The 25,765-nt window shown below is 49.6% G+C and overlaps 1 protein-coding gene across 1 annotated transcript in view; it reads right to left on the reverse strand.

Moving 5' to 3' along the window:
* Positions 1–23,904: 23,904 nt before the first annotated feature.
* Positions 23,905–25,765, reverse strand: part of LOC142917823 (TPR and ankyrin repeat-containing protein 1-like) — a 33,240-nt gene continuing 31,379 nt past the window's right edge. Inside the window, exons 20-21 of the mRNA XM_076062189.1 lie at positions 25,216–25,305; positions 23,905–24,788 (exon numbers count right to left, since the gene is read on the reverse strand). Of these exons, the coding sequence (XP_075918304.1) occupies positions 24,691–24,788; positions 25,216–25,305 (188 nt within the window). The 3' untranslated portion in view covers positions 23,905–24,690. The remainder of the gene's footprint in view (positions 24,789–25,215; positions 25,306–25,765) is intronic.

A 25,765-nucleotide genomic window follows, 5' to 3' on the forward strand; every position in this document is an offset into this window, starting at 1 on the left:
CTTCGGTCCATTCGTCCTGAAATGTACGATACTCGTCGTCTTTTTTTCTTTTCGCCATCTTCTTCGTCGAAGGGTTAGCTTTGAGCTAATGACCGAGCAGACGCAGTCTCAGACTGATTCAAAAGGGGGCGTTTACCTGTTTTACCCAGCAACGGCAAACGTAGGCCAGCATCATCCAATTAAAATAATGGACAATTGCTCCTGCAGCCCTGAACAGGACATGCGCAGTGAAAAATCGATGGATGGATTAAAACAAGTGAGAATATTTTGTTTTATCTGCGAGCCATATGCAATCATCAAAAGAGCCACATCTGGCTCGCGAGCCATAGGTTCCCGACCCCTGCACTACACTATACACTACACTACTATACACTACACTACACTCTACACTACTATACATGCCACTATACACTACACTATACACTACACTACTATACACTACACTACTATACTCTACACTACTATACACACCACTATACACGAGACTACTATCCACTACACTATACTCTACACTACTATACACTACACTATATACTACACTACTATACACTACACTACTATACACTACACTATACTCTACACTACTATACACGCCACTATACACTACAATACTATACACTACACACTATACACTACACTATTATACACTACACTACTATATACACTACTATACACTATACATTACACTATACACTACACTATACTCTACACTACTATACGCTACACTACTATACACTACACTATACACTACTATACACTACACTATACACTACACTACACACTATACACTATACTATACACTACTATACACTACATTACTATATACACTACTATACACTATACATTACACTATACGCTACACTACTATACTCGTAACTAATTGGCGCGTTGTTTACGTGACAAACCTTACTGGCTGTGTTGGCTGGTGGAGGGTTATGACACAACATTTATACTTAATGCGCTCTGACCCCAAAAACCTTTGTGACATGTTTATGAACCACACGAGGTTGCACAACTGCACTGCCCCCCCCCGCCCAACCAACCGTGGCAGATACAAATACTTTACACTCGCACAAAATATGAACAGAGAAACATCTTAAAGTGACGACGTGCAACAGAAGCAACCTGGATAAACCCGCAAATCTTACAGAAAAAAAACCCCACCGTATTACAACGCTGTGTGTAAAATTCCCAGTGTGATGCAAGTCAAACAATAACAACCATAAGACAATTTAGATTCAAGTTATCAGGCCCAACTCCGCACTTCCGCAAGAAACATGGCTTAACCATGTTTTCAAAATCACCAAAATAAAGATGTAAAATACAATCTAACAACAGCAATCAAAGTAACTGCGATTCAAATGTAACAATAAACGATATACATAACATGTACGTAACGGTCAACCTAGCTAATTGAGTCCTTGACATTTGCAGAGGTATTAAGATATGACATTTATTAGAACTATGGTCCTGGTAATAACTATCCATTATTGATGAGGAAGCCAATGAACGACAGGATGGCTGGCATGAATCAATGATCGTCGCAGCAATCAATTAAATTGCTTCGTGGTGAATCGACTGAGCTAGGTTTGGGGTAGGAATTAGGTTTTCATAGTTTCATAGTTTATTTATTTGGTATAGCCCTGTGAGCCATTCGGCTCTTGAATCGGGAAACCATAACAAAGAAAATTCTAACGTTTACTAAAAGGTATTTTGAACATCGATGCAATCATCGCTTTGCCTGTGTTTACAATACTGACCACTGTCCGTTTAATCTCTCTCCGCTGTCTCCCAGTGTCCCCTAGGAAGCTGTACACGCAGACCAGCCACGAAAGCTTGAAATCAAAATGTAAATGATCTCTATTGAGATATTTACACGAATGTTAAAAATCCACGGGCGGATTAACAAACACAGTTTAGACCCCCTCAGCTATTCCACAAAGACGACAGGGGAATGGTGGGAGGGAGGGGGGGGGTGGTACCAGCCCAGCCCAGCCCAGCCCCGGCAGGCCGGGCCATCTAGCCCAGGCCGGAGACACTCACCAGGACCAGGCCTCTCTTACCGGCACAACGCTCCGTAGATGTCTGTGGGGGTGGGGGGGGGGGGGTCTTCAGCTCTTTACCACGTCGTGGCGAGGTTACACACGAAACTATTCCCTCGTGTGGTGGTGAAGGAGGTCCGACGTTTCGTGCCGCTAACACGGGCGGGTGACTTGTCCGCTGTCGCGACCACGTGTGGCTTTAGCAGGGCGCGTTTATAAAACGTAGCGCGGATAGGCGACCACGTGACAGCGAGGCTAAAATTCCGTAGAACTGATAAGCACTGCCCATAGACTCAACACTGCCCATAGCCTCAACGCTGCACCATAGACTCAACACTGCCCATAGACTCAACACTGCCCATAGACTCAACACTGCCCATAGACTCAACACTGCACCATAGACTCAACACTCATAGTTCATAGTTCATTTATTTGGTATAGCCCTGTGAGCCATTCGGCTCTTGAATTGGGTGCAACCGCAACAAACAAAAAACATGAACAAGAAAACATCTTAAAGTGACTTTGTGTGACTGTGCAAACAGAAAATACAGGAAAAAAATATCAAAATATTCCTGAAATAGCACCGTACACCAACGCTGTGTGCAAAAATCCCAGTGGGATGCAAGCCAAATAACAACAACAACCACAAGACAACTAAGATTAAGGCCATCAGTCTAACTCCGTACTACAATAAACATTAACATGGCCAAAACAAAACAAAAACTTTTCGAAATCACCAAAATAAAAGCCATAAATCCAATGTAACAGTGATCATATGTAACAGTGATCATAGGGACTGTGACCGAATTTTTAACAATAAACTACATAAATAAATTATAACACCAAAATCTAGAGCCATATTTTAGGCCACTGAATAGCAGTGGCAGCTAGGGTTGTACAACTCCTCTAGAGCAGTTTTGAGTGAAGATCTCATAGGTAGTGATTCAAGTTGCAGTTTATTGGCAATAGCATTCCAGACCCTGGGGGCATCAATAGCAAAGGCCCTTCATCCAGTTTTTGTACTGCAATAGGGAATGTGAAGCTGGTAAATGAGCGAAGACCTGAGGTCAAATTTGTTCTTTGAAACAGAGAGGAGATCCAGTAGGTAGTCTGCGGAATGTTTTGTAAGTACATCGTGAATAAATAAGATCTGGTGCACAAGCCGTCGAACATTAAGATATGTTAAGTTTGACCCAATGTAGAGATCACAGTGGTGAGTCCTATATGGGCAGTTCAATGCAAATCTTAAGGCCGAGTGATAGATGGAATCAAGCTTCTTCAGTACAGTACTTGGGGCTGATTTATACACGATGTCACAGTAGTCAAGTAGAGGCAGTATGGTAGCTTTTATCTATTCCAAACGGAACATTGGGGGGAAGCAATGCTTGTGTCAATACAGAAAAACATTTTTTGTCTTTTTACCAATATAATCAATGTGATCTTCAAAATTAAGTTTTGAATCCAGGATGATCCCAAGATACTTATAGATCTTAACTTGATCTATTGGATAATTATTCAAGGAATGTAATTGGGGAAAAATAACTTCCTGCTTTAGTTCCGGTGAAAAGCATAGCACCTTGGTTTTGGAGGTATTCAAGACTAGTTTAAGAGAAACTAGCTGATGTTGTAGTTTGTTGAAATCACCCTGGAACTTAGCAATCACGTCATCTGGAGAGCGGCCAGCAATAATCAGTATCGTGTGATCTGCAAAAAGATTTACCCTGGAATGATCCAGGTCAGTGCCCAAGACATTGACATAAAGAGAGAACAAGAGGGGGCCGAGGATGGAACCCTGTGAAACCCCTTTTGTTATCTTAACACTGTTTGACCTCCAACCATCTGTGAATACAGTTTGTGTGCGAGAAAAGAGGTAATTTTTTAACCATTGTACTGTGTTTTCGGAAAAACCGAGGCAACTTAGTTTACTAAGCAAGGTGTTGTGGTCTACTGTATCAAAAGCTTTGGACAGGTCAAGAAAAAGACAGGCACAGTACTGCTTATTATCAAGGCTGTTGTGAATTTTATTCAAAGAGTCTAATGCAGTAGATGTGGTGCTGTATTTTTTTAGGAACATGGATTGTTTTAGATGTAGTAGATTGTTGGTGGACAGGAAACTGATAATTTAGTAGTTCAATAATTTTTCAAAAATTTTCATCAATGGGGACAAAATTGAGATAGGTCGGTAGTTATTGGGATCATCTTTAGGGCCCCCTTTGTAAAGTGGACGGACATAGGAATCTTTCCATTCTAGAGGAACTGATGCTTATTTGATGGACAGGTTGAAAATATGGGCTATAGGTTTGTATATTAGGTGACCAACATTTAGTTGAGCAAATACGGGAAAAACTATCTGCTCCGGTAGAGGAGGACCCTCGTGGGTTAGATCATGTCTCTGAGAGATGTTAACTACCTCGGCACCCCTCGGCACCGCCCCTGGACCGGCCCCTCGGCACCCCTCGGCACCGCCCCTGGACCCGCCCCTCGGCACCCCTCGGCACCGCCCCTGGACCCGCCCCTCGGCACCCCTCGGCACCGCCCCTGGACCCGCCCCTCGGCACCCCTCGGCACCGCTCCTGGACCCGCCCCTGGACCCGCCCCTCGGCACCCCTCGGCACCGCCCCTGGACCCACCCCTCGGCACCCCTCGGCACCGCCCCTGGACCCGCCCCTCGGCACCCCTCGGCACCACCCCTGGACCCGCCCCTGGACCCGCCCCTGGACCCACCCCTCGGCACCCCTCGGCACCGCCCCTGGACCCACCCCTCGGCACCCCTCGGCACCGCCCCTGGACCCACCCCTCGGCACCCCTCGGCACCGCCCCTGGACCCACCCCTCGGCACCCCTCGGCACCGCCCCTGGACCCACCCCTCGGCACCCCTCGGCGCCGCCCCTGGACCTACCCCCCGGCACCGCTCGGCACCGTCCCTGGACCCGCCCCTCGGCACCCCTCGGCATCGCCCCTGGACCCGCCCCTCGGCACCCCTCGGCACCGCCCCTGGACCCGCCCCTCGGCACCCCTCGGCACCGCCCCTGGACCCGCCCCTCGGCACCCCTCGGCACCGCCCCTGGACCCGCCCCTCGGCACCCCTCGGCACCGCCCCTGGACCCGCCCCTCGGCACCCCTCGGCACCGCTCCTGGACCCGCCCCTGGACCCGCCCCTCGGCACCCCTCGGCACCGCCCCTGGACCCACCCCTCGGCACCCCTCGGCACCGCCCCTGGACCCGCCCCTCGGCACCCCTCGGCACCACCCCTGGACCCGCCCCTGGACCCGCCCCTGGACCCACCCCTCGGCACCCCTCGGCACCGCCCCTGGACCCACCCCTCGGCACCCCTCGGCACCGCCCCTGGACCCACCCCTCGGCACCCCTCGGCACCGCCCCTGGACCCACCCCTCGGCACCCCTCGGCACCGCCCCTGGACCCACCCCTCGGCACCCCTCGGCGCCGCCCCTGGACCTACCCCCCGGCACCGCTCGGCACCGTCCCTGGACCCGCCCCTCGGCACCCCTCGGCATCGCCCCTGGACCCGCCCCTCGGCACCCCTCGGCACCGCCCCTGGACCCGCCCCTCGGCACCGCTCGGCACCCCTCGGCACCGCCGCTGGACCCGCCCCTCGGCACCCCTCGGCACCGCCCCTGGACCCGCCCCTCGGCACCCCTCGGCACCGCCCCTGGACCCGCCCCTCGGCACCCCTCGGCACCGCCCCTGGACCCGCCCCTCGGCACCCCTCGGCACCGCCCTTGGACCCGCCCCTCGGCACCCCTCGGCACCGCCCCTGGACCCGCCCCTCGGCACCCCTCGGCACCGGCCCTGGACCTGCCCCTCGGCACCCCTCGGCATCGCCCCTGGAACCGCCCCTCGGCACCCCTCGGCACCGCCCCTGGACCCGCCCCTCGGCACCCCTCGGCACCGCCCCTGGACCGGCCCCTCGGCACCCGTCGGCACCGCCCCTGGACCCGCCCCTCGGCACCCCTCGGCACCGTCCCTGGACCCGCCCCTCGGCACCCCTCGGCACCGCCCCTGGACCCGCCCCTCGGCACCGCTCGGCACCCCTCGGCACCGCCGCTGGACCCACCCCTCGGCACCCCTCGGCACCGCCCCTGGACCCACCCCTCGGCACCGCCCCTGGACCCACCCCTCGGCACCCCTCGGCACCGCCCCTGGACCCACCCCTTGGCACCCCTCGGCACTGCCCCTGGACCCACCCCTCGGCACCCCTCGGCACCGTCCCTGAACCCACTCCTCGGCACCCCTCGGCACCGCCCCTGGACCCACCCCTCGGCACCCCTCGGCAGCGCCCCTGGACCCACCCCTCGGCACCCCTCGGCACCTATCGGCACCGCCCCTGGACCCAGCCCTTGGCACCCCTCGGCACCGCCCCTGGACCCACCCCTCGGCACCCCTCGGCACCGCCCCTGGACCCACCCCTCGGCACCCCTCGGCACCGCCCCTGGACCCACCCCTCGGCACCCCTCGGCACCGCCCCTGGACCCACCCCTCGGCACCTCTCGGCACCGACCCTGGATCCACCCCTCGGCACCCCTCGGCACCGCCCCTGGACCCGCCCCTCGGCACCGCTCGGCACCCCTCGGCACCGCCGCTGGACCCACCCCTCGGCACCCCTCGGCACCGCCCCTGGACCCACCCCTCGACACCGCCCCTGGACCCACCCCTCGGCACCCCTCGGCACCGCCCCTGGACCCACCCCTTGGCACTCCTCGGCACTGCCCCTGGACCCACCCCTCGGCACCCCTCGGCACCGTCCCTGAACCCACTCCTCGGCACCCCTCGGCACCGCCCCTGGACCCACCCCTCGGCACCCCTCGGCAGCGCCCCTGGACCCACCCCTCGGCACCCCTCGGCACCTATCGGCACCGCCCCTGGACCCAGCCCTTGGCACCCCTCGGCACCGCCCCTGGACCCACCCCTCGGCACCCCTCGGCACCGCCCCTGGACCCACCCCTCGGCACCCCTCGGCACCGCCCCTGGACCCACCCCTCGGCACCCCTCGGCACCGCCCCTGGACCCACCCCTCGGCACCTCTCGGCACCGCCCCTGGATCCACCCCTCGGCACCCCTCGGCACCGCCCCTGGACCCACCCCTCGGCACCCCTCGACACCGCCCCTGGACCCACCCCTCGGCACCCCTCGGCACCGCCCCTGGACCCACCCCTCGGCACCCCTCGGCACCGCCCCTGGACCCACCCCTCGGCACCCCTCGGCACCGCCCCTGGACCTACCCCCCGGCACCCCTCGGCACCGCCCCTGTGACAATTCTATTTAATTACGTTTATTTAAAGTTGCGCATTTTTACGTGACGTCACATTTCTCAAACCACCCTCCTCCCGCCACCTCGTCACACATCGTCACAAATGTCTGACCCCCCTCCCCCCCCCATAGGTGCGTGACGTCATTTATGGACGGCCCCTGAACTTGACTTTCCAACATCGGAGGAAGCCCCCCAAACTCAATTGGGTAGCGCTCTAATCCCGTCGTCTGAAACGTGCCGCTGTTTTGCCGCTTGCACGAAGCTGGCCCGTGGTGAACACCGTGGCTGGACTCACCCACAGCAACATTTGGGCTACTCGCGCTGCTAGTGGGGCAACGAGAAAAAGCATGTTGGCGCCAACAAAGTTACAGGCCATTGGCATGTTTGTACATGATGTGTATATATTAAAAAAAAAAATATTAATATATCGTCGTAGGAAGGAGATATCACTTGATTAAAAACATTGCTCACGTATGTCTGGTAAGTACGCTGACGATGTACGGTGGCAGTTCAGTACTATGTTCTTGTATATATGGCTTCTGGTTCATGTATATATGGCTTCTGGTTCATGTATATATGGCTTCTGGTTCATGTATATATGGCTTCTGGTTCATGTATATATATATGGCTTCTGGTTCATGTATATATATGGCTTCTGGTTCATGTATATATGGCTTCTGGTTCATGTATATATGGCTTCTGGTTCATGTATATATGGATTCTGGTTCATGTATATATGGCTTCTGGTTCATGTCTATAGGGCTTCTGGTTCATGTCTATATGGCTTCTGGTTCATGTCTATATGGCTTCTGGTTCATGTATATATGGCTTCTGGTTCATGTATATATGGCTTCTGGTTCATGTATATATGGCTTCTGGTTCATGTCTAGATGGCTTCTGGTTCATGTTTATATAGCTTCTGGTTCATGTATATATGGCTTCTGGTTCACGTATATATGGCTTCTGGTTCATGTATTTATGGCTTCTGGTTCATGTATATAAGGCTTCTGGTTCATGTATATATGGCTTCTGGTTCATGTATATATGGCTTCTGGATCATGTACATATGGCTTCTGGTTCATGTATTTATGACTTCTGGTTCATGTATATATGGCTTCTGGTTCATGTATATATTTCTTCTGGTTCATGTATATATGGCTTCTGGATCATGTATATATGGCTTCTTGTTCATGTATATTTGGCTTCTGGTTCATGTATATATGGCTTCTGGTTCATGTATATATGGTTTCTTGTTCATGTATATATGGCTTCTGGTTCATGTATATATGGCTTCTGGTTCATGTATATATATGGCTTCTGGTTCATGTATATATATGGCTTCTGGTTCATGTATATATGGCTTCTGGTTCATGTATATATGGCTTCTGGTTCATGTATATATGGCTTCTGGTTCATGTCTATAGGGCTTCTGGTTCATGTCTATATGGCTTCTGGTTCATGTCTATATGGCTTCTGGTTCATGTATATATGGCTTCTGGTTCATGTATATATGGCTTCTGGTTCATGTGTATATGGCTTCTGGTTCATGTTTATATGGCTTCTGGTTCATGTCTATATGGCTTCTGGTTCATGTCTATATGGCTTCTGGTTCATGTATATATGGCTTCTGGTTCATGTATATATGGCTTCTGGTTCATGTCTAGATGGCTTCTGGTTCATGTTTATATGGCTTCTGGTTCATGTATATATGGCTTCTGGTTCACGTATATATGGCTTCTGGTTCATGTATTTATGGCTTCTGGTTCATGTATATAAGGCTTCTGGTTCATGTATATATGGCTTCTGGTTCATGTATATATGGCTTCTGGATCATGTACATATGGCTTCTGGTTCATGTATTTATGACTTCTGGTTCATGTATATATGGCTTCTGGTTCATGTATATATTTCTTCTGGTTCATGTATATATGGCTTCTGGATCATGTATATATGGCTTCTTGTTCATGTATATTTGGCTTCTGGTTCATGTATATATGGCTTTTGGTTCATGTATATATGGCTTCTTGTTCATGTATATATGGCTTCTGGTTCATGTATATATGGCTTCTGGTTCATGTATATATGGCTTCTGGATCATGCAGAAACGGCGCATAACGAATTTGGTGCCTTCGAGTACTCTAACACGGTAATATGTCACTGCCTTGTGTACTGTATGAAGCACGTGGTTTTTATCCCATGTGGTTTTTAGTAAATGGTTCGCAGAAGCGATTGGTGGCCCGTGGCTGCACGTGCGCGTGGGATGAGGCTGTTGGTGGTACAGTTTTGAGGGGTGTGACCCCCGTTCAAGAGATAACTATACCATCTCCTTCCTCGCCCCAAGCCACGGCTAAACAACGAGTCGAGCCAGAGTCACGATCCAGACTTGGTCCTGCCACGCACCTCTCAGGGCGAAGTTGCACCACAGGTGAGCCTCGGTGCTGTAATCAAACCCTAGCTGCCACTGCTATTCAGTGGCCTAAAATATGGCTCTAGATTTTGGTGTTATAATTTATTTACGTAGTTCATTGTTAAAAATTCGGTCACAGTCCCTATGATCACTGTTACATTGGATTTTTGGCTTTTATTTTGGTGATTTCGAAAAGTTTTTTTTGTTTTGGCCATGTTTTTGTTTATTGTAGTACAGAGTTAGACTGATGGCTTTAATCTTAGTTGTCTTGTGGTTGTTGTTATTTGACTTGCATCCCACTGGGATTTTTTGCACACAGCGTTGGTGTACGGTGCTATTTCAGGAATATTTTGATATTTTTTTCCTGTATTTTCTGTTTGCACAGTCACAAAATCACTTTAAGATGTTTTCTTGTTCATGTTTTTGTTTGTTGCGGTTGCACCCGATTCAAGAGCCGAATGGCTCACAGGGCTATACCTAATAAATGAACTAACTATGAAATGAACTAAGCCCACACCACTGGCTGCATGCCCAGGGGAATGGCCAATCGTCAAGAAAAATGCTTTGGGGGGCATTGTGTTATGCTGGTGTGTTGGTTTCAGTTACATTTCTTTGGACGATTTACCATAAAAAAACATCGTTGTGTAGACTTGCCACTCACTACCAGTCTGAACCGATTGCTCTGCTATGTTGGTCAACTTCGGTGATTTTATCTCCTGCATAACATTTCAAATGAACGTGTGTAATAAGTATGTTAAGATAAGCATTTATTCCTATGCTTATTTCATTTACTTATTTAGCATGTTGACATTTATTTACAAACAGATCTTTTTTTTTTTAAAATTAATCGACCTATTGCTTATTTGGGTTAATAGTATTTCGTTAAAAAGCATACTATTTTTTTTTGCTGTGAATCACATTTTAAATATATGTATACACAATGCTGGGTATGTTATTGTTAGAATGTTTAATAATTGCACCACACAGTGGAATGCAAACCTATAAATTGTCAATACATAAAAAAAAAGATTAGTTACAAGTTAAAACGGAATGCATTTAAGAAAAAAAACACAAATGTAGTTTGCTTGTTAATAATTAATGAATATTAATATTTTTTTTATTTAAAGCTTTCGTAACTGCAGGGGTTCATATTGTTGGTTCTTTCGGTAAAGTCACCACGTAGAAGGGAAACAATAAAAAATATAAAACAACAAAATTCTCACGACGTTTCGACTGCAACCACAAGCAATCATCATCAAGCGTGAAAAACCAAAGCGGGAAAATTTTCATTTTATTGTTTCCCTTCTACGTGACTTTACCCAAAGAACCAAGAACATGAATATTAATCGTATATTAAGGACACTCTTAATAATGCAGGGATAGTAGATAAGACATCGCCCTGCATGTTAAACACCCCGTCTGTTGGGCTATGGAGACACCGAGTTAATGGAAGTACATTAAGTAGGTTCGGTGACCTACTATCTATACAGATGTTTGAATATCAACCCTCTGTGTAGTGCAATGGTAGTCTCTGTGTAATGGTTTTGTTTCTCATAAGCAAGGGAACTAAGTTTAAAAAAAATTGGACAAATGTCCCGAGGCATCATTTGATAAAACACTCCCTGAGTGCTGGGGGAAACGTGATGATGGGAAGGAATTTGAATGCTGACCAGTGTGAAGGAAGAAGCCGACATAGTTGTGTTGTGACTTGCAAAATGTTGGTTGAACGTTGCATGGATTAGACAAAACAGTCTGCTCAACTCAATCTTCCACATTGATGCGGAAACAGAGACAACAACACCAAGTTGGTCCTAAGTAGTTCAAGAAAAAAAACATTCAAGAGCCTTCATTTCAGTTTAATTTCGTTGTAAAGTTTAGTATTAGGTATGAGAAGAGGTTTTCCCCTTCTTTTCTGGCAACAAAAGATGCAAAGTCTATCGTGGAGGGAGGGGGAAATGGAAAGCTTGCACGCAGTGTACGCTAAGTCGATCCACGTTAAGTCCACCCACATTAAACTACTTCAATGGTACAGTATATTTTTCAAGTAGTGGTACCCCAAACTTTCGCAGCTCTTATAAATTCCCTTTTCACGCCATCAATAGGTAAACTCCCCCCCCCCCCCCCGCGCCAAACGGCAAGTCCACCGGCACGTACACCACCTCTTTTCTAAAATCGGCCAATCAAATGCTAATTTTTATGCTAATTTCTTTGTCAGGACACCTTGTTTGCTCGCACACAGTTTAAAGGTCCGCGGTCTGAGCGTGGTTGTGTTTCGCTAAATTCTCCTGTTTGATTAGTACTAGGTGCCTCGGTGAATGTATATGCTCTGACTTTAACATAGCTATTTCTGTGAATAGTTACAAGCTAATCACTCAGCTATTTCAATGCTAAATTCTATGCTAATTCCTTTGTCAAGGGGTGCCTCTGCGGATGTGTATACTTTAACTTAGCTATTTCAATGAGCCATTTCAATGCTAAATTATATGCTAATTCCTTTGTCAAGGCACTTTGTTTTCTTCTCACACAGCTTAAAGGTCGTGATCTGAGCGTGGCTTTTTTCACTCCAGCGCTGTCCTCCAGACAGTCTCGTCCCTTCACCTGATGAAGGCCGCTTGTGTTGTGGCCGAAACGTCGTGATTTTTGGTATTTTATTTTTTACCTACGTGACTTTACCAATAGAACCAAAGAGTATCGATCCACGTTGTCCAGAGTGCACACATCAGGTGGGGCTTACATGGTCCACTGAATGCCAATTGTCCATGGAGTTCGCTTTAACTCTTATTAACTACACCGGGGTTTGGCTACTGTGAAAAAAAACATTTTAGAATCGCTTGGCCTGATTAGAATGGACTTAAAATCACTTAGAAAATATAATATACAGTATGCGAAGTTCCCAGCCTAAAACAATATCGTCATCTATTTGTCCGTAGACCTGAAACGCGGATTACGCACGTGGGCAGGCTCAGCATGCGCTTGTTCCGCCCTTGTTTCAATCCAGTGATGGATGAGGGTCTCCTCATGGCATTCAGGGTCGTGGGGGCTTATTTCACTTTACTTCAACGCTGTTCAGCGAATGTTGGTGAAGGCAGGGAGCATAGACGCAGGAGCATAGTGCAGCACAACACTTTTTATGCAGTTGCTAAAACGCAAACCCCCGCATGTGGGGAATATTGACGTGTAAATGCACATTCTTCCGTCTACGTGTGGAGAATATTTATAAAGATTTTGAAAAACCTGATGCTCTATCGATGATCTCCGCGGGTAGGTGTCTACCAAGTTTTGTAAGGACCCAGGTGAGGAATATTTGCGTTTGTAATCTAAAGGTCACGGACTACCACGCACCATAGGTCACCAATTATGATGCTGAAGACGTGAGTATGGTGAGCTTGACGTACTGAGCTTTTAACAATTTCTGGCAAATGTAAAACCTCAGTACGAATTTGTACGAATTTGCATGTTGATATTTCTTGACAAACAGATTTTTTTTGTTAATTAATCGACCTATTGCTTATTTTGATTAATAGTATTTCATTAAAAAAGGAAAACTTTTTTGGAAATTTTTTGTCGGCTGCGAATCACAATTTAAGTAAATACATGCATACACAATGCCGGACGTGTTATTGTAAGAACGTTAAATAATTGTGTCGTGACATGGGGGCATGTCACACCGCATGGTGCCGGGCCCGTGGCGTGTAGTTTGAACAACGTTACCGTCCTCTTGCCCCGACGTTATCTGCTCGCCACACAGAGTCGTGAGCAGCGATGACACCGGTACGGAGGGATATAAAGGGGGGCACGTCCATAAATGACGTCACACGATTTGGCCGATTTTTGACCCCCCCCCCTCCTCGTCACACGGCGTCACGAAAAGTCAGACCCCCCTTTCAAATATGACGTCACAAAGTTCTGCCCCTCCCCCCCTAAACCATATTTCCATTTTGAAAATAAAACACGCGGCAAATCACTTTAAACTATTGTCATTGTAGTGCGTATTTAATTATTTTATTGTCTGCCTACCAACGAGACGACTTTACCGACAGAACCAAAGAGTGTGGATTCCTGTAGTCACGAACGCTTCAACTCGAGATTGTTTGCTTCAACATTCTCCCATGGAGAAGCAACTCACTCACTCAACCACCCACTCACTCACCCACCCACTCACTCACCTACCCACTCACCTCACCCACCCACTACTCACCCACTCACTCACCTCACACACCCACTTACCCCACCCACCCACTACTCACTCACCCACCCACTCACCCACTCACTCACCCACCCACTCACCTCACCCACTCACTTACCCCACCCACCCACAACTCACTCACCCACTCACCCACCCACTCATCCACCCACTCATCCACCCACCCACTCAACCACCCACTCACTCAACCACCCACCCACTCACCCATTCACTCACCCACCCACTCAACCACTCACCCACCCACTCACTCAACCACCCACTCAACCACTCACTCACCCATCCACTAAACCACCCACTCACCCATCCACTCACTCAACCACTCACCCACTCACCCATCCACTCACCCACCCACTCAACCACCCACTCACTCAACGACCCACTCACCCATTCTCCCATGGAGAAGCAAAATGCTCCTTCGTGGAAGAAATAAAAGGTGGCCTTAGTCAATTTAAATAATCAAATAGTGAATAATGAAAATGAATCAAAAGTAGCTGTGACAATTCTATTTAATTACGTTTATTTAAAGTTGCGCATTTTTACGTGACGTCACATTTCTCAAACCCCCCTCCTCCCGCCACCTCGTCACACATCGTCACAAATGTCTGACCCCCCTCCCCCCCCCCCATAGGTGCGTGACGTCATTTATGGAAGGTCCCTGAACTTGACTTTCCAACATCGGAGGAAGCCCCCCAAACTCAATTGGGTAGCGCTCTAATCCCGTCGTCTGAAACGTGCCGCTGTTTTGCCGCTTGCACGAAGCTGGCCCGTGGTGAACACCGTGGCTGGACTCACCCACAACAACATTTGGGCTACTCGCGCTGCTAGTGGGGCAACGAGAAAAAGCATGTTGGCGCCAACAAAGTTACAGGCCATTGGCATGTTTGTACATGATGTGTATTTATTTTTAAAAAAAATATTAATATATTGTCGTAGGAAGGAGATATCACTTGATTAAAAACATTGCTCACGTATGTCTGGTAAGTACGCTGACGATGTACGGTGGCAGTTCAGTACTATGTTCTTGTATATATGGCTTCTGGTTCATGTATATATGGCTTCTGGTTCATGTATATATGGCTTCTGGTTCATGTATATATGGCTTCTGGTTCATGTATATATGACACTTTTGTGAGGAGCAATGTGGATGAGGTTGGTCTAGTTAATTGTGTGAACGTAGCTCCTTGAATTTAAACGTGCCCCATTTGTTGCAAAGTGTAAATCTATACAATTAATTGTGCAACCGCAAAAGGTTTTTACAGTGGGGAAAATTACCGGTAAAAACGATGTTGCAGAGTTTCACCCTTACCAAACCCCAACTCCCTGGAATTTTGACAATGCAATAATCTATTTGTCGCATTTGCATTGTCTGCATTGAATTACATTTTGCCCAAGTACGCAAAATGTATCGGCGTAACATTTGCGCGCATTTCAATTCCCACTGGCGCAATTCTACGCGTGCATTTTACACGTTAGAACTGGTTACAGTAATAATAATAATTGCGTTACTTGCTCTCAGTATTGAAAATACAGCGACACGTTCGCCGGCGTTGTTGGCGCTTTCAGCACCAGCTCCACGCCGTGGTTCTCACGGTGAAGTCGCACGGTGGGTAGAAACACAATAATAGATCACGTGACGTTTCCATCGCAACACGAGCAAGCGTCTTGTTCTTACCTGCTGTGCGACGACGTTGCCGAAAGAACCAGACGGCATGGATTCCTGCAGTCACGAAAGCTTAAAATCAAGAGTCATTACACGCTCGTTATGGAGACGCGTGCAATGATACTATTTTGTTCAATGTTTACTTTTCTAAGGCCGCCTTTCAGAACAAATTAACTATATGGATACCTCTAAATTAAGGGAATATATTTACGTGATCAATAACTTCCCCCCACCCCCCATAAAAAAACGGCGGCCCAAACGGATCCATAGAATGTGGCCAAATTCCCTTTCCAGTTTACTAGACGAACAAATCTTTAACTTTTCCCAGTAATGCCGACCGAGCTAAATGACCGCTTTTTCAGAAGTTGACCGGGCGATCACAAGCGACAGTCTCAGTTCTCATCCTCCTGCTTCACGGCGACTACATCCACCAGGAGGTCGCCACCTGGAGTCGAACCCTGACCTTCACGCTCCACCGTTATCTCCTCTTCACACTCCACCATCACTCTGGGCCACGTAGCGAAGTTGTCATTTTCTTCCGGTTCTTGTTTCATGAGAGATGGGCTCATGGCAGCGGCGCTGTGGCAATCGCTTTTTGTGTCAATGAGTGCCGTTCCGTCCACAGGACACCGACTGTTGGGGTACCTCGACACCAAATCGGGCCGCATCTACCGCTTGCCTGTAAATTCCCCGCTTATCTTTAACTAGAATTGTTTAAAAAGACCAGTGGATACCTTCTGCGAGCACAGGCAAAGGTTTGTTAGGTATTGTGTTTACATGATGGATGTATTTGCAATGTTATAATGTGCGCCAGGTGTAAAAGTAATGCACGTTGGGCAATTATTTTTAAAAGTGCATAATTCCGGTGGCTTATCGGAAGTCAGAGCGTTCCAGACGGCCGCAAGGGCCCGCCAGAAGCCGCTGATGTGAGGATGACCACCGAAGTTTGCGTGACGGTGGTTTTTTGCTCTTTGACGAGACCAGCGAGGTTACTGCGGCTAATTCGTGGCAAAGCGCTTTGCGTGTTAAATGAGTGCCGTTCCGTCCACGGGATACCGACTGTCGGGGTAACTCGACACCAAATCGGGTAGCAACTACAGCCCGCGAAACACGGAGGGGATGCCACGGAACCCCCACGCGGAGAGGCGCGCCGGCCGAGCGCTTGGTCCGGGGCCGTGCGAGCGTGGCGTGGCTGGAATCTGGGGTGACCGCTTTGTACCCACGGATAACGCTACGGGTCTTCTCGGTCGACGCTCGCATTCCAACATCTATTTAACTCTTTACGCGCAATCTCTGTAAACTTATTATATATGCAGGGCTTGGTTTCTTTAGAGCGTATATGCTGTCAGTTTCCTGCCAAGTCAACTGCATTTTCATAAGTTTAGAACGGCCAGGTATAATTGTATTGGTATTAGTTTTTTTACAGGATCTGATTGGTTGTCTGTATGCACGTGGTGGATTGTAGAGAAACCTTTCCTAAACCCACTTGCTCACCCTGTGCTTGGTTGACATCTAAATTTACACCAATAAAATATACATGCAGTAAAACCTTGGATTGCGAGCATAATTCGTTCCGGAAACGTGTTTGTAATCCATCAATAAAATATACATATACTCGTATATCAAAGCACTCGTATATCAGTTGTGATCACGTGACGCTCCGCAGACAAAACGTGTACTGTACGTACTGCTCGTATTGCAAGACCTCGCTCGTTTATCAAATTATTTACTTAAAATTTTTGCTCGTCTTGCAGACCAAGTTACTCGCAATCCAAGGTTTTACTCTGCTGTATGCAAAGGGGAGATAAAGGAGACAGTTTCTCCAACGTCAATCAGTGAAATGAACACGTGTTGCAGAGACAGCAATTCATTTGGTGGCAGATCTGGAGCAACTCTAAAGCAGTGTCTGTTGTGTCAATCAGTGGCCCCTCGCAGATAGAAAAAACAACGAAATCCAGGCCCTCCATCGTTTCTCCAGGAATTGATCAGAGATCCCTCCAATCACAACTCAAAGCTTTTCATCACATAATAAACAAGGATCTATTTATATTCTTGGTTCTTTCGGTAAAGTCACGTATAAGGGAAACTTCTACGAGACTTTACCGAAAGACCAAGAATATGAATCCCTTCAGTCACGAAAGCTTTAAATCAAAATTTAAAGGCTCTATTTGACAATGTAAATCAAGTAGACGCCTTGTAGGTGCAATGGCCGAAGGGCTTTGTGAACCGATGTTTTTTCAGCAGCAAACTTTGGACCAATTTAGATTTTCGGATTCTCAACTGCAGGACGTGGCCCGTAAAAAAGGTCGCTGGGCTAATCAATGTTATGGGGTCAGCGGCATTCTCGAGCGAACCCCGCGGATGATCGCGGTCAGTGCTCGCTGCATGTCCTCGTGAAATGTTCTCAGGCACAAATCGCCTTGCTGCTCAATCCATCAGCGAGGCGGCGGCAGTAACAGGAGCACTTCACCCCCTACACTAACAAAGGCGGAACAAAGAAGTGGCGAGTAAACTTTGTTTAAATCAAGCCGACGCTTTATTTCTATCTCTCCACGCCATCGTCGTCGTCATCATCAAACAGCAGCAGCGGCCAACGCAAAGATCGTGATCGCAATCATCGCGATCATTTATCAGTCGCCGTATTTCACGTGCGACTGCGGCCTCTTCTGTCAACCCGTCTGCACCGATTTGAGCAACGCGATTTTTTTTGTTGCTCCGAAGTTTTCTGATGGTTAAAAAAATGTCCCTGGCACCCCCACCCCCACCTGACAGCGTGAACCACCACCACCACGACAAGACTGCACGGGGAGCAACTCCTCAGTGCCCAGGGGCACCGTAGCACTGCGCCCTTTCACCCCGGCCGTTGTGGGCCACCCTCAGTCTGCGGGAGTGAGTAGAGACACTGGAGTGTTCTAGATTTAAAGCTTTCGTGACTGCAAGGATCCACACTCTTTGGTTCTATTGGGTAAAGTCACGTAGGTAACAAAAATAAAATAACAAAAATCACGACGTTTCGGCCACAACACAAGCAGTCTCGTCCCTTCACCTGATGAAGGCCGCTTGTGTTGTGGCCGAAACGTCGTGATTTTTGTTATTTTATTTTTTACCTACGTGACTTTACCCAATAGAACCAAAGAGTTTAGAGACAGAGTGGTTCGATGTTCAATTGCAAATGCGGCCGTCATTCCTGTACAAAGTGGTGGAATGTTGACCACAATCGAAAATGAATTGGACCTTTTAATCGTCTGATTATCTTTTTAATGTAAAACAATTACAATTTTGGCATGACATCATTCACGTGTCTACATTGCTATTGTAAATAAAAGGCTACTCATCTTGTTTCAGAACAATACAGACAAGATGCAAAAAAGTGTTACCAAAACGGAATGCCGAATTTATATTCGTCGCGTTGACAGATAACAAAATCCATTTAAGATGTTAGAGAAGTAAATTAACGTGTACAGCGGAAGAAATCTGGGATGCGAATCCCATGCGTGAAGATGAATTTCTAAATGATCTACCGTGTTCTTTCGTTGCTGTCATTCTGTCAATCGCAGGAAGCGCCTGCTACGTAAAATGAACGCGTTCGGTGGTTACACAAAACTAGTTAAACCCCACGTAAACTATTACAAACAAACTACATTCACGTCCATCACGCCGACTTTTGGTCAATGATGACCTGGACACAGGCCCAGGCACGGTCCACAAAACTACGATTCAGTTTAGCGGCAAGAGAAGCACGTGCGGGACGCGGCCTGCTCGGCATTCTGGGTAGCTGCGTGAAAAAACGAAGTTGTGCATGTCGTGCGGCGGTCTCTCCGGCACTACGAGCTCGGCTCGTGATGGTGTCACTGTAGAGAGTGGAGCGTGATGGTGTCGCCGTGGAGGAGAGTGGAGCGTGATGGTGTCGCTGTAGAGAGTGGAGCGTGAGGGTGTCACTGTAGAGAGTGGAGCGTGATGGTGTCACTGTAGCGAGTGGAGCGTGATGGTGTCACTGTAGAGAGTGGAGCGTGAGGGTGTCACTGTAGAGAGTGGAGCGTGATGGTGTCACTGTAGAGAGTGGAGCGTGATGGTGTCACTGTAGAGAGTGGAGCGTGATGGTGTCGCTGTAGAGAGTGGAGCGTGATGGTGTCGCTGTAGGGAGTGGAGCGTGATGGTGTCACTGTAGAGAGTGGAGAGTGATGGTGTCACTGTAGAGAGTGGAGCGTGATGGTGTCGCTGTAGAGAGTGGAGCGTGAGGGTGTCGCTGTAGAGAGTGGAGCGTGATGGTGTCACTGTAGAGAGTGGAGCGTGATGGTGTCGCTGTAGAGAGTGGAGCGTGATGGTGTCACTGTAGAGAGTGGAGCGTGAGGGTGTCACTGTAGAGAGTGGAGCGTGATGGTGTCGCCGTGGAGGAGAGTGGAGCGTGATGGTGTCGCTGTAGAGAGTGGAGCGTGAGGGTGTCACTGTAGAGAGTGGAGCGTGATGGTGTCACTGTAGAGAGTGGAGCGTGATGGTGTCACTGTAGAGAGTGGAGCGTGAGGGTGTCACTGTAGAGAGTGGAGCGTGATGGTGTCACTGTAGAGAGTGGAGCGTGATGGTGTCACTGTAGAGAGTGGAGCGTGATGGTGTCGCTGTAGAGAGTGGAGCGTGATGGTGTCGCTGTAGGGAGTGGAGCGTGATGGTGTCACTGTAGAGAGTGGAGAGTGATGGTGTCACTGTAGAGAGTGGAGCATGATGGTGTCGCTGTAGAGAGTGGAGCGTGAGGGTGTCGCTGTAGAGAGTGGAGCGTGATGGTGTCACTGTAGAGAGTGGAGCGTGATGGTGTCGCTGTAGAGAGTGGAGCGTGATGGTGTCACTGTAGAGAGTGGAGCGTGATGGTGTCGCTGTAGAGAGTGGAGCGTGATGGTGTCGCTGTAGAGAGTGGAGCGTGATGGTGTCGCTGTAGAGAGTGGAGCGTGGTGGTGTCGCTGTAGAGAGTGGAGCGTGAGGGTGTCACTGTAGAGAGTGGAGCGTGATGGTGTCACTGTAGAGAGTGGAGCGTGATGGTGTCACTGTAGAGAGTGGAGCGTGATGGTGTCGCTGTAGAGAGTGGAGCGTGATGGTGTCACTGTAGAGAGTGGAGCGTGATGGTGTCACTGTAGAGAGTGGAGCGTGATGGTGTCACTGTAGAGAGTGGAGCGTGATGGTGTCGCCATGGAGGAGAGTGGAGCGTGATGGTGTCGCTGTAGAGAGTGGAGCGTGAGGGTGTCACTGTAGAGAGTGGAGCGTGATGGTGTCGCCGTGGAGGAGAGTGGAGCGCTCGTTGATCCCTGCACCGCGACACGCAGGAGATGCACCGTGCACGTTTTTCTCCGTTAGCCTGAATAACAAAAGCCAAACGCATTGGTCCGTACCAACCGTGGCCTTGAAATGCAAAATGTTATAAAGAACAGCTTTAAATTGGCATAGGAACTAGTTGCCTGTTGGTAAATATTAAGGTAACAGACAAACCCTTCAAAACGTACTAACACAAACTAATTTGTATTCAAATGTGAAATGTTGCAGGCACGTGGAATCCACGCACATTGCCTGGTCCGGAAGATGGTGTGTGTGTGTGTTGCGCTGGGGATGGTGTGTGTGTGTAGCTGGGGATAGTGAATGTGTATAGATCTGGGGATGGTGTGTGTGTGTGTGTGTAGCAGGGGATAGTGAATGTGTGTAGATCTGGGGATGGTGTGTGTGTGTGTGTGTAGCAGGGGATAGTGAATGTGTGTAGATCTGGGGATGGTGTGTGTGTGTAGCTGGGGTTAGTGAATGTGTGTAGATCTGGGGATGGTGTGTGTGTGTGTGTAGCTGGGGATAGTGAATGTGTGTAGATCTGGGGATGGTGTGTGTGTGTGTGTGTAGCTGTGGATAGTGAATGTGTGTAGATCTGGGGATGGTGTTTGTGTGTGTGTAGCTGGGGCTAGTGAATGTGTGTAAATCTGGGGATGGTGTGTGTGTGTGTAGCTGGGGTTAGTGAATGTGTGTAGATCTGGGGATGGTGCGTGTGTGTAGCTGGGATTAGTGAATGTGTGTAGATCTGGGGATGGTGTGTGTGCGTGTGTAGCTGGGGTTAGTGAATGTGTGTAGATCTGGGGATGGTGTGTGTGTGTAGCAGGGGTTAGTGAATGTGTGTAGATCTGGGGATGGTGTGTGTGTGTGTAGCTGGGGATAGTGAATGTGTGTAGATCTGGGGATGGTGTTTGTGTGTGTGTAGCTGGGGCTAGTGAATGTGTGTAAATCTGGGGATGGTGTGTGTGTGTGTAGCTGGGGTTAGTGAATGTGTGTAGATCTGGGGATGGTGTGTGTGTGTAGCTGGGATTAGTGAATGTGTGTAGATCTGGGGATGGTGTGTGTGTGTGTGTAGCTGGGGTTAGTGAATGTGTGTAGATCTGGGGATGGTGTGTGTGTGTAGCAGGGGTTAGTGAATGTGTGTAGATCTGGGGATGGTGTGTGTGTGTGTGTAGCTGGGGTTAGTGAATGTGTGTAGATCTGGGGATGGTGTGTGTGTGTAGCAGGGGTTAGTGAATGTGTGTAGATCTGGGGATGGTGTGTGTGTGTGTGTAGCTGGGGTTAGTGAATGTGTGTAGATCTGGGGATGGTGTGTGTGTGTGTGTAGCTGGGGCTAGTGAATGTGTGTAAATCTGTGGGTGGTGTGTGTGTGTGTAGCTGGGGTTAGTGAATGTGTGTAGATCTGGGGATGGTGTGTGTGTGTGTAGCTGGGGATAGTGAATGTGTGTAGATCTGGGGATGGTGTGTGTGTGTAGCTGGGGTTAGTGAATGTGTGTAGATCTGGGAATGGTGTGTGTGTGTAGCTGGGGTTAGTGAATGTGTGTAGATCTGGGGATGGTGTGTGTGTGTGTGTGTAGCTGGGGTTAGTGAATGTGTGTAGATCTGGGGATGGTGTGTGTGTGTGTGTAGCAGGAGTTAGTGAATGTGTGTAGATCTGGGGATGGTGTGTGTGTGTGTAGCAGGGGTTAGTGAATGTGTGTAGATCTGGGGATGGTGTGTGTGTGTAGCTGGGGCTAGTGAATGTGTGTAGATCTGGGGATGGTGTGTGTGTGTAGATGGGGCTAGTGAATGTGTGTAGATCTGGGGGTGGTGTGTGTGTGTGTGTGTAGCTGGGGTTAGTGAATGTGTGTAGATCTGGTGGTGTGTGTGTGTGTGTGTAGCAGGGGCGGAGTCCCCGTTCAAAGCCTGAGTGCCGGAGCTTGGGGATAGTGAATGTGTGTAGATCTGGGGATGGTGTGTGTGTAGCTGGGGTTAGTGAATGTGTGTAGATCTGGGAATGGTGTGTGTGTGTGTGTAGCTGGGGTTAGTGAATGTGTGTAGATCTGGTGGTGTGTGTGTGTGTAGCTGGGGTTAGTGAATGTGTGTAGATCTGGTGGTGTGTGTGTGTAGCAGGGGTTAGTGAATGTGTGTAGATCTGGTGGTGTGTGTGTGTGTGTAGCTGGGGCTAGTGAATGTGTGTAGATCTGGTGGTGTGTGTGTGTAGCTGGGGTTAGTGAATGTGTGTAGATCTGGGGATGGTGTGTGTGTGTAGCTGGGGTTAGTGAATGTGTGTAGATCTGGGGATGCTGTGTGTGTGTAGCAGGGGTTAGTGAATGTGTGTAGATCTGGTGGTGTGTGTGTAGCAGGGGTTAGTGAATGTGTGTAGATCTGGTGGTGTGTGTGTGTGTGTAGCTGGGGCTAGTGAATGTGTGTAGATCTGGTGGTGTGTGTGTGTGTGTAGCTGGGGCTAGTGAATGTGTGTAGATCTGGGGATGGTGTGTGTGTGTGTGTAGCTGGGGCTAGTGAATGTGTGTAGATCTGTGGGTGGTGTGTGTGTGTGTGTAGCTGGGGTTAGTGAATGTGTGTAGATCTGGGGATGGTGTGTGTGTGTGTGTGTAGCTGGGGATAGTGAATGTGTGTAGATCTGGGGATGGTGTGTGTGTGTAGCTGGGGTTAGTGAATGTGTGTAGATCTGGGGATGGTGTTTGTGTGTAGCTGGGGTTAGTGAATGTGTGTAGATCTGGGGATGGTGTGTGTGTGTGTGTAGCAGGAGTTAGTGAATGTGTGTAGATCTGGGGATGGTGTGTGTGTGTGTGTAGCAGGGGTTAGTGAATGTGTGTAGATCTGGTGGTGTGTGTGTAGCAGGGGTTAGTGAATGTGTGTAGATCTGGTGGTGTGTGTGTGTGTAGCTGGGGCTAGTGAATGTGTGTAGATCTGGTGGTGTGTGTGTGTGTGTAGCTGGGGCTAGTGAATGTGTGTAGATCTGGGGATGGTGTGTGTGTGTGTGTAGCAGGGGTTAGTGAATGTGTGTAGATCTGGTGGTGTGTGTGTAGCAGGGGTTAGTGAATGTGTGTAGATCTGGTGGTGTGTGTGTGTGTGTAGCTGGGGCTAGTGAATGTGTGTAGATCTGGTGGTGTGTGTGTGTGTAGCAGGGGTTAGTGAATGTGTGTAGATCTGGTGGTGTGTGTGTAGCAGGGGTTAGTGAATGTGTGTAGATCTGGGGATGGTGTTTGTGTGTAGCTGGGGTTAGTGAATGTGTGTAGATCTGGGGATGGTGTGTGTGTGTGTGTAGCAGGAGTTAGTGAATGTGTGTAGATCTGGGGATGGTGTGTGTGTGTGTGTAGCAGGGGTTAGTGAATGTGTGTAGATCTGGTGGTGTGTGTGTAGCAGGGGTTAGTGAATGTGTGTAGATCTGGTGGTGTGTGTGTGTGTAGCTGGGGCTAGTGAATGTGTGTAGATCTGGTGGTGTGTGTGTGTGTGTAGCTGGGGCTAGTGAATGTGTGTAGATCTGGGGATGGTGTGTGTGTGTGTGTAGCAGGGGTTAGTGAATGTGTGTAGATCTGGTGGTGTGTGTGTAGCAGGGGTTAGTGAATGTGTGTAGATCTGGTGGTGTGTGTGTGTGTGTAGCTGGGGCTAGTGAATGTGTGTAGATCTGGTGGTGTGTGTGTGTGTGTAGCTGGGGCTAGTGAATGTGTGTAGATCTGGTGGTGTGTGTGTGTGTGTGTATAGCTGGGGTTAGTGAATGTGTCTAGATCTGGTGGTGTGTGTGTGTGTGTGTAGCAGGGGCGGAGTCCCCGTTCAAAGCCCGAGTGCCGGAGCCGGGACTCCTCGGCGTCACCGCGGCCCCGGCCTGCGCTCCGTCTTGTGCAGCGGGTCGAGCTCCTTGAAGGTCGCCGCCCCCTCTGGCTCTCCTTCATCCTCATGCACCTCGTCTGATGAACACCACCAGGGCCCGGTCAACCGCCCGCAACGGGCAAAACCACAGAGCGCGTCCCGCCAACAACGCAGGGTCCGCCGATCGACGCGCCGCCGAGCACGGGGGGCCCCGCTCCTCCACCGGCCGCCTCCGCCGCGCACTCAAAATCCGACGCGGACGCCCCCGCGGGGCGGCCGAACACGAGACGGCGGAGCGAGGAATGTGGACTCAATGGGTCGTACACGGTCGCGCGTTGGCCATCTTTGTCCACGAGGGGTACGGGTGAAAGGAGAAACCCCCCCCCGTACGGCAAAACTGGTTCACGCGAGCTCACTTGGCCGACTCCAGCAGCAGACAGAGAGAGAGAGAGTTGACCGCCGTGAGCTCGTCACTCCGACCGGATGATTAAAGAAACGACCTCGGGGTAAAATCGAGCGACAAACCTGCGTCGGCCGCTCCGCGGGCCACGATCGACTCCAGCTCCGTGGTGCACCTGTCCAAATGCTCCACCGCCGATCGCAGCTTCTCGCCAACTGCACGGTGAAATTCCCGACACGCACGCCAACACGCAAACACGCCCAGGCGGGGGATCATCAGGGATGCTCGTGGAATCGTCCTCCGCGGAGCCTGGAAGCCCGGAACGCCGTTTTCCCATCGCGACAAACCACCAATGCACCGGAACGAGACGAATTATTTGGCGATGCTGCGCAGAGCACAGCCTAACAAAGAAAAACCTCGCGTTAGTCACGGCCTCAAAACGTATCTACGTAACGCGACGTTTCAGGCAACGGCCCTCCTTCACAGCGCTGAGAAAGCGCCGGTAGAGGTCGTGTTAACAATTGCACGTCACCCTGCTGCGCACCGTGGCAAACCGGCCGTGTGGCTCAGTGTTGGAGAGAGGGGGGGGAGGCTCGCGATGGCTGCGAGTTCAAATCCTGGTTGGCGTTTCCTCTCCTCTCCCCGCGTGAACCGCCACCTCAAGGTGCTTGCGCC

The sequence above is a fragment of the Petromyzon marinus genome, unplaced genomic scaffold, assembly GCF_048934315.1.
Source record: "Petromyzon marinus isolate PM22_M1 ecotype Great Lakes invasive population unplaced genomic scaffold, UKy_Petmar_22M1.pri1.0 PM_G_Scaffold_53, whole genome shotgun sequence".
Classification (NCBI taxonomy): Eukaryota; Metazoa; Chordata; class Hyperoartia; order Petromyzontiformes; family Petromyzontidae; genus Petromyzon; species Petromyzon marinus.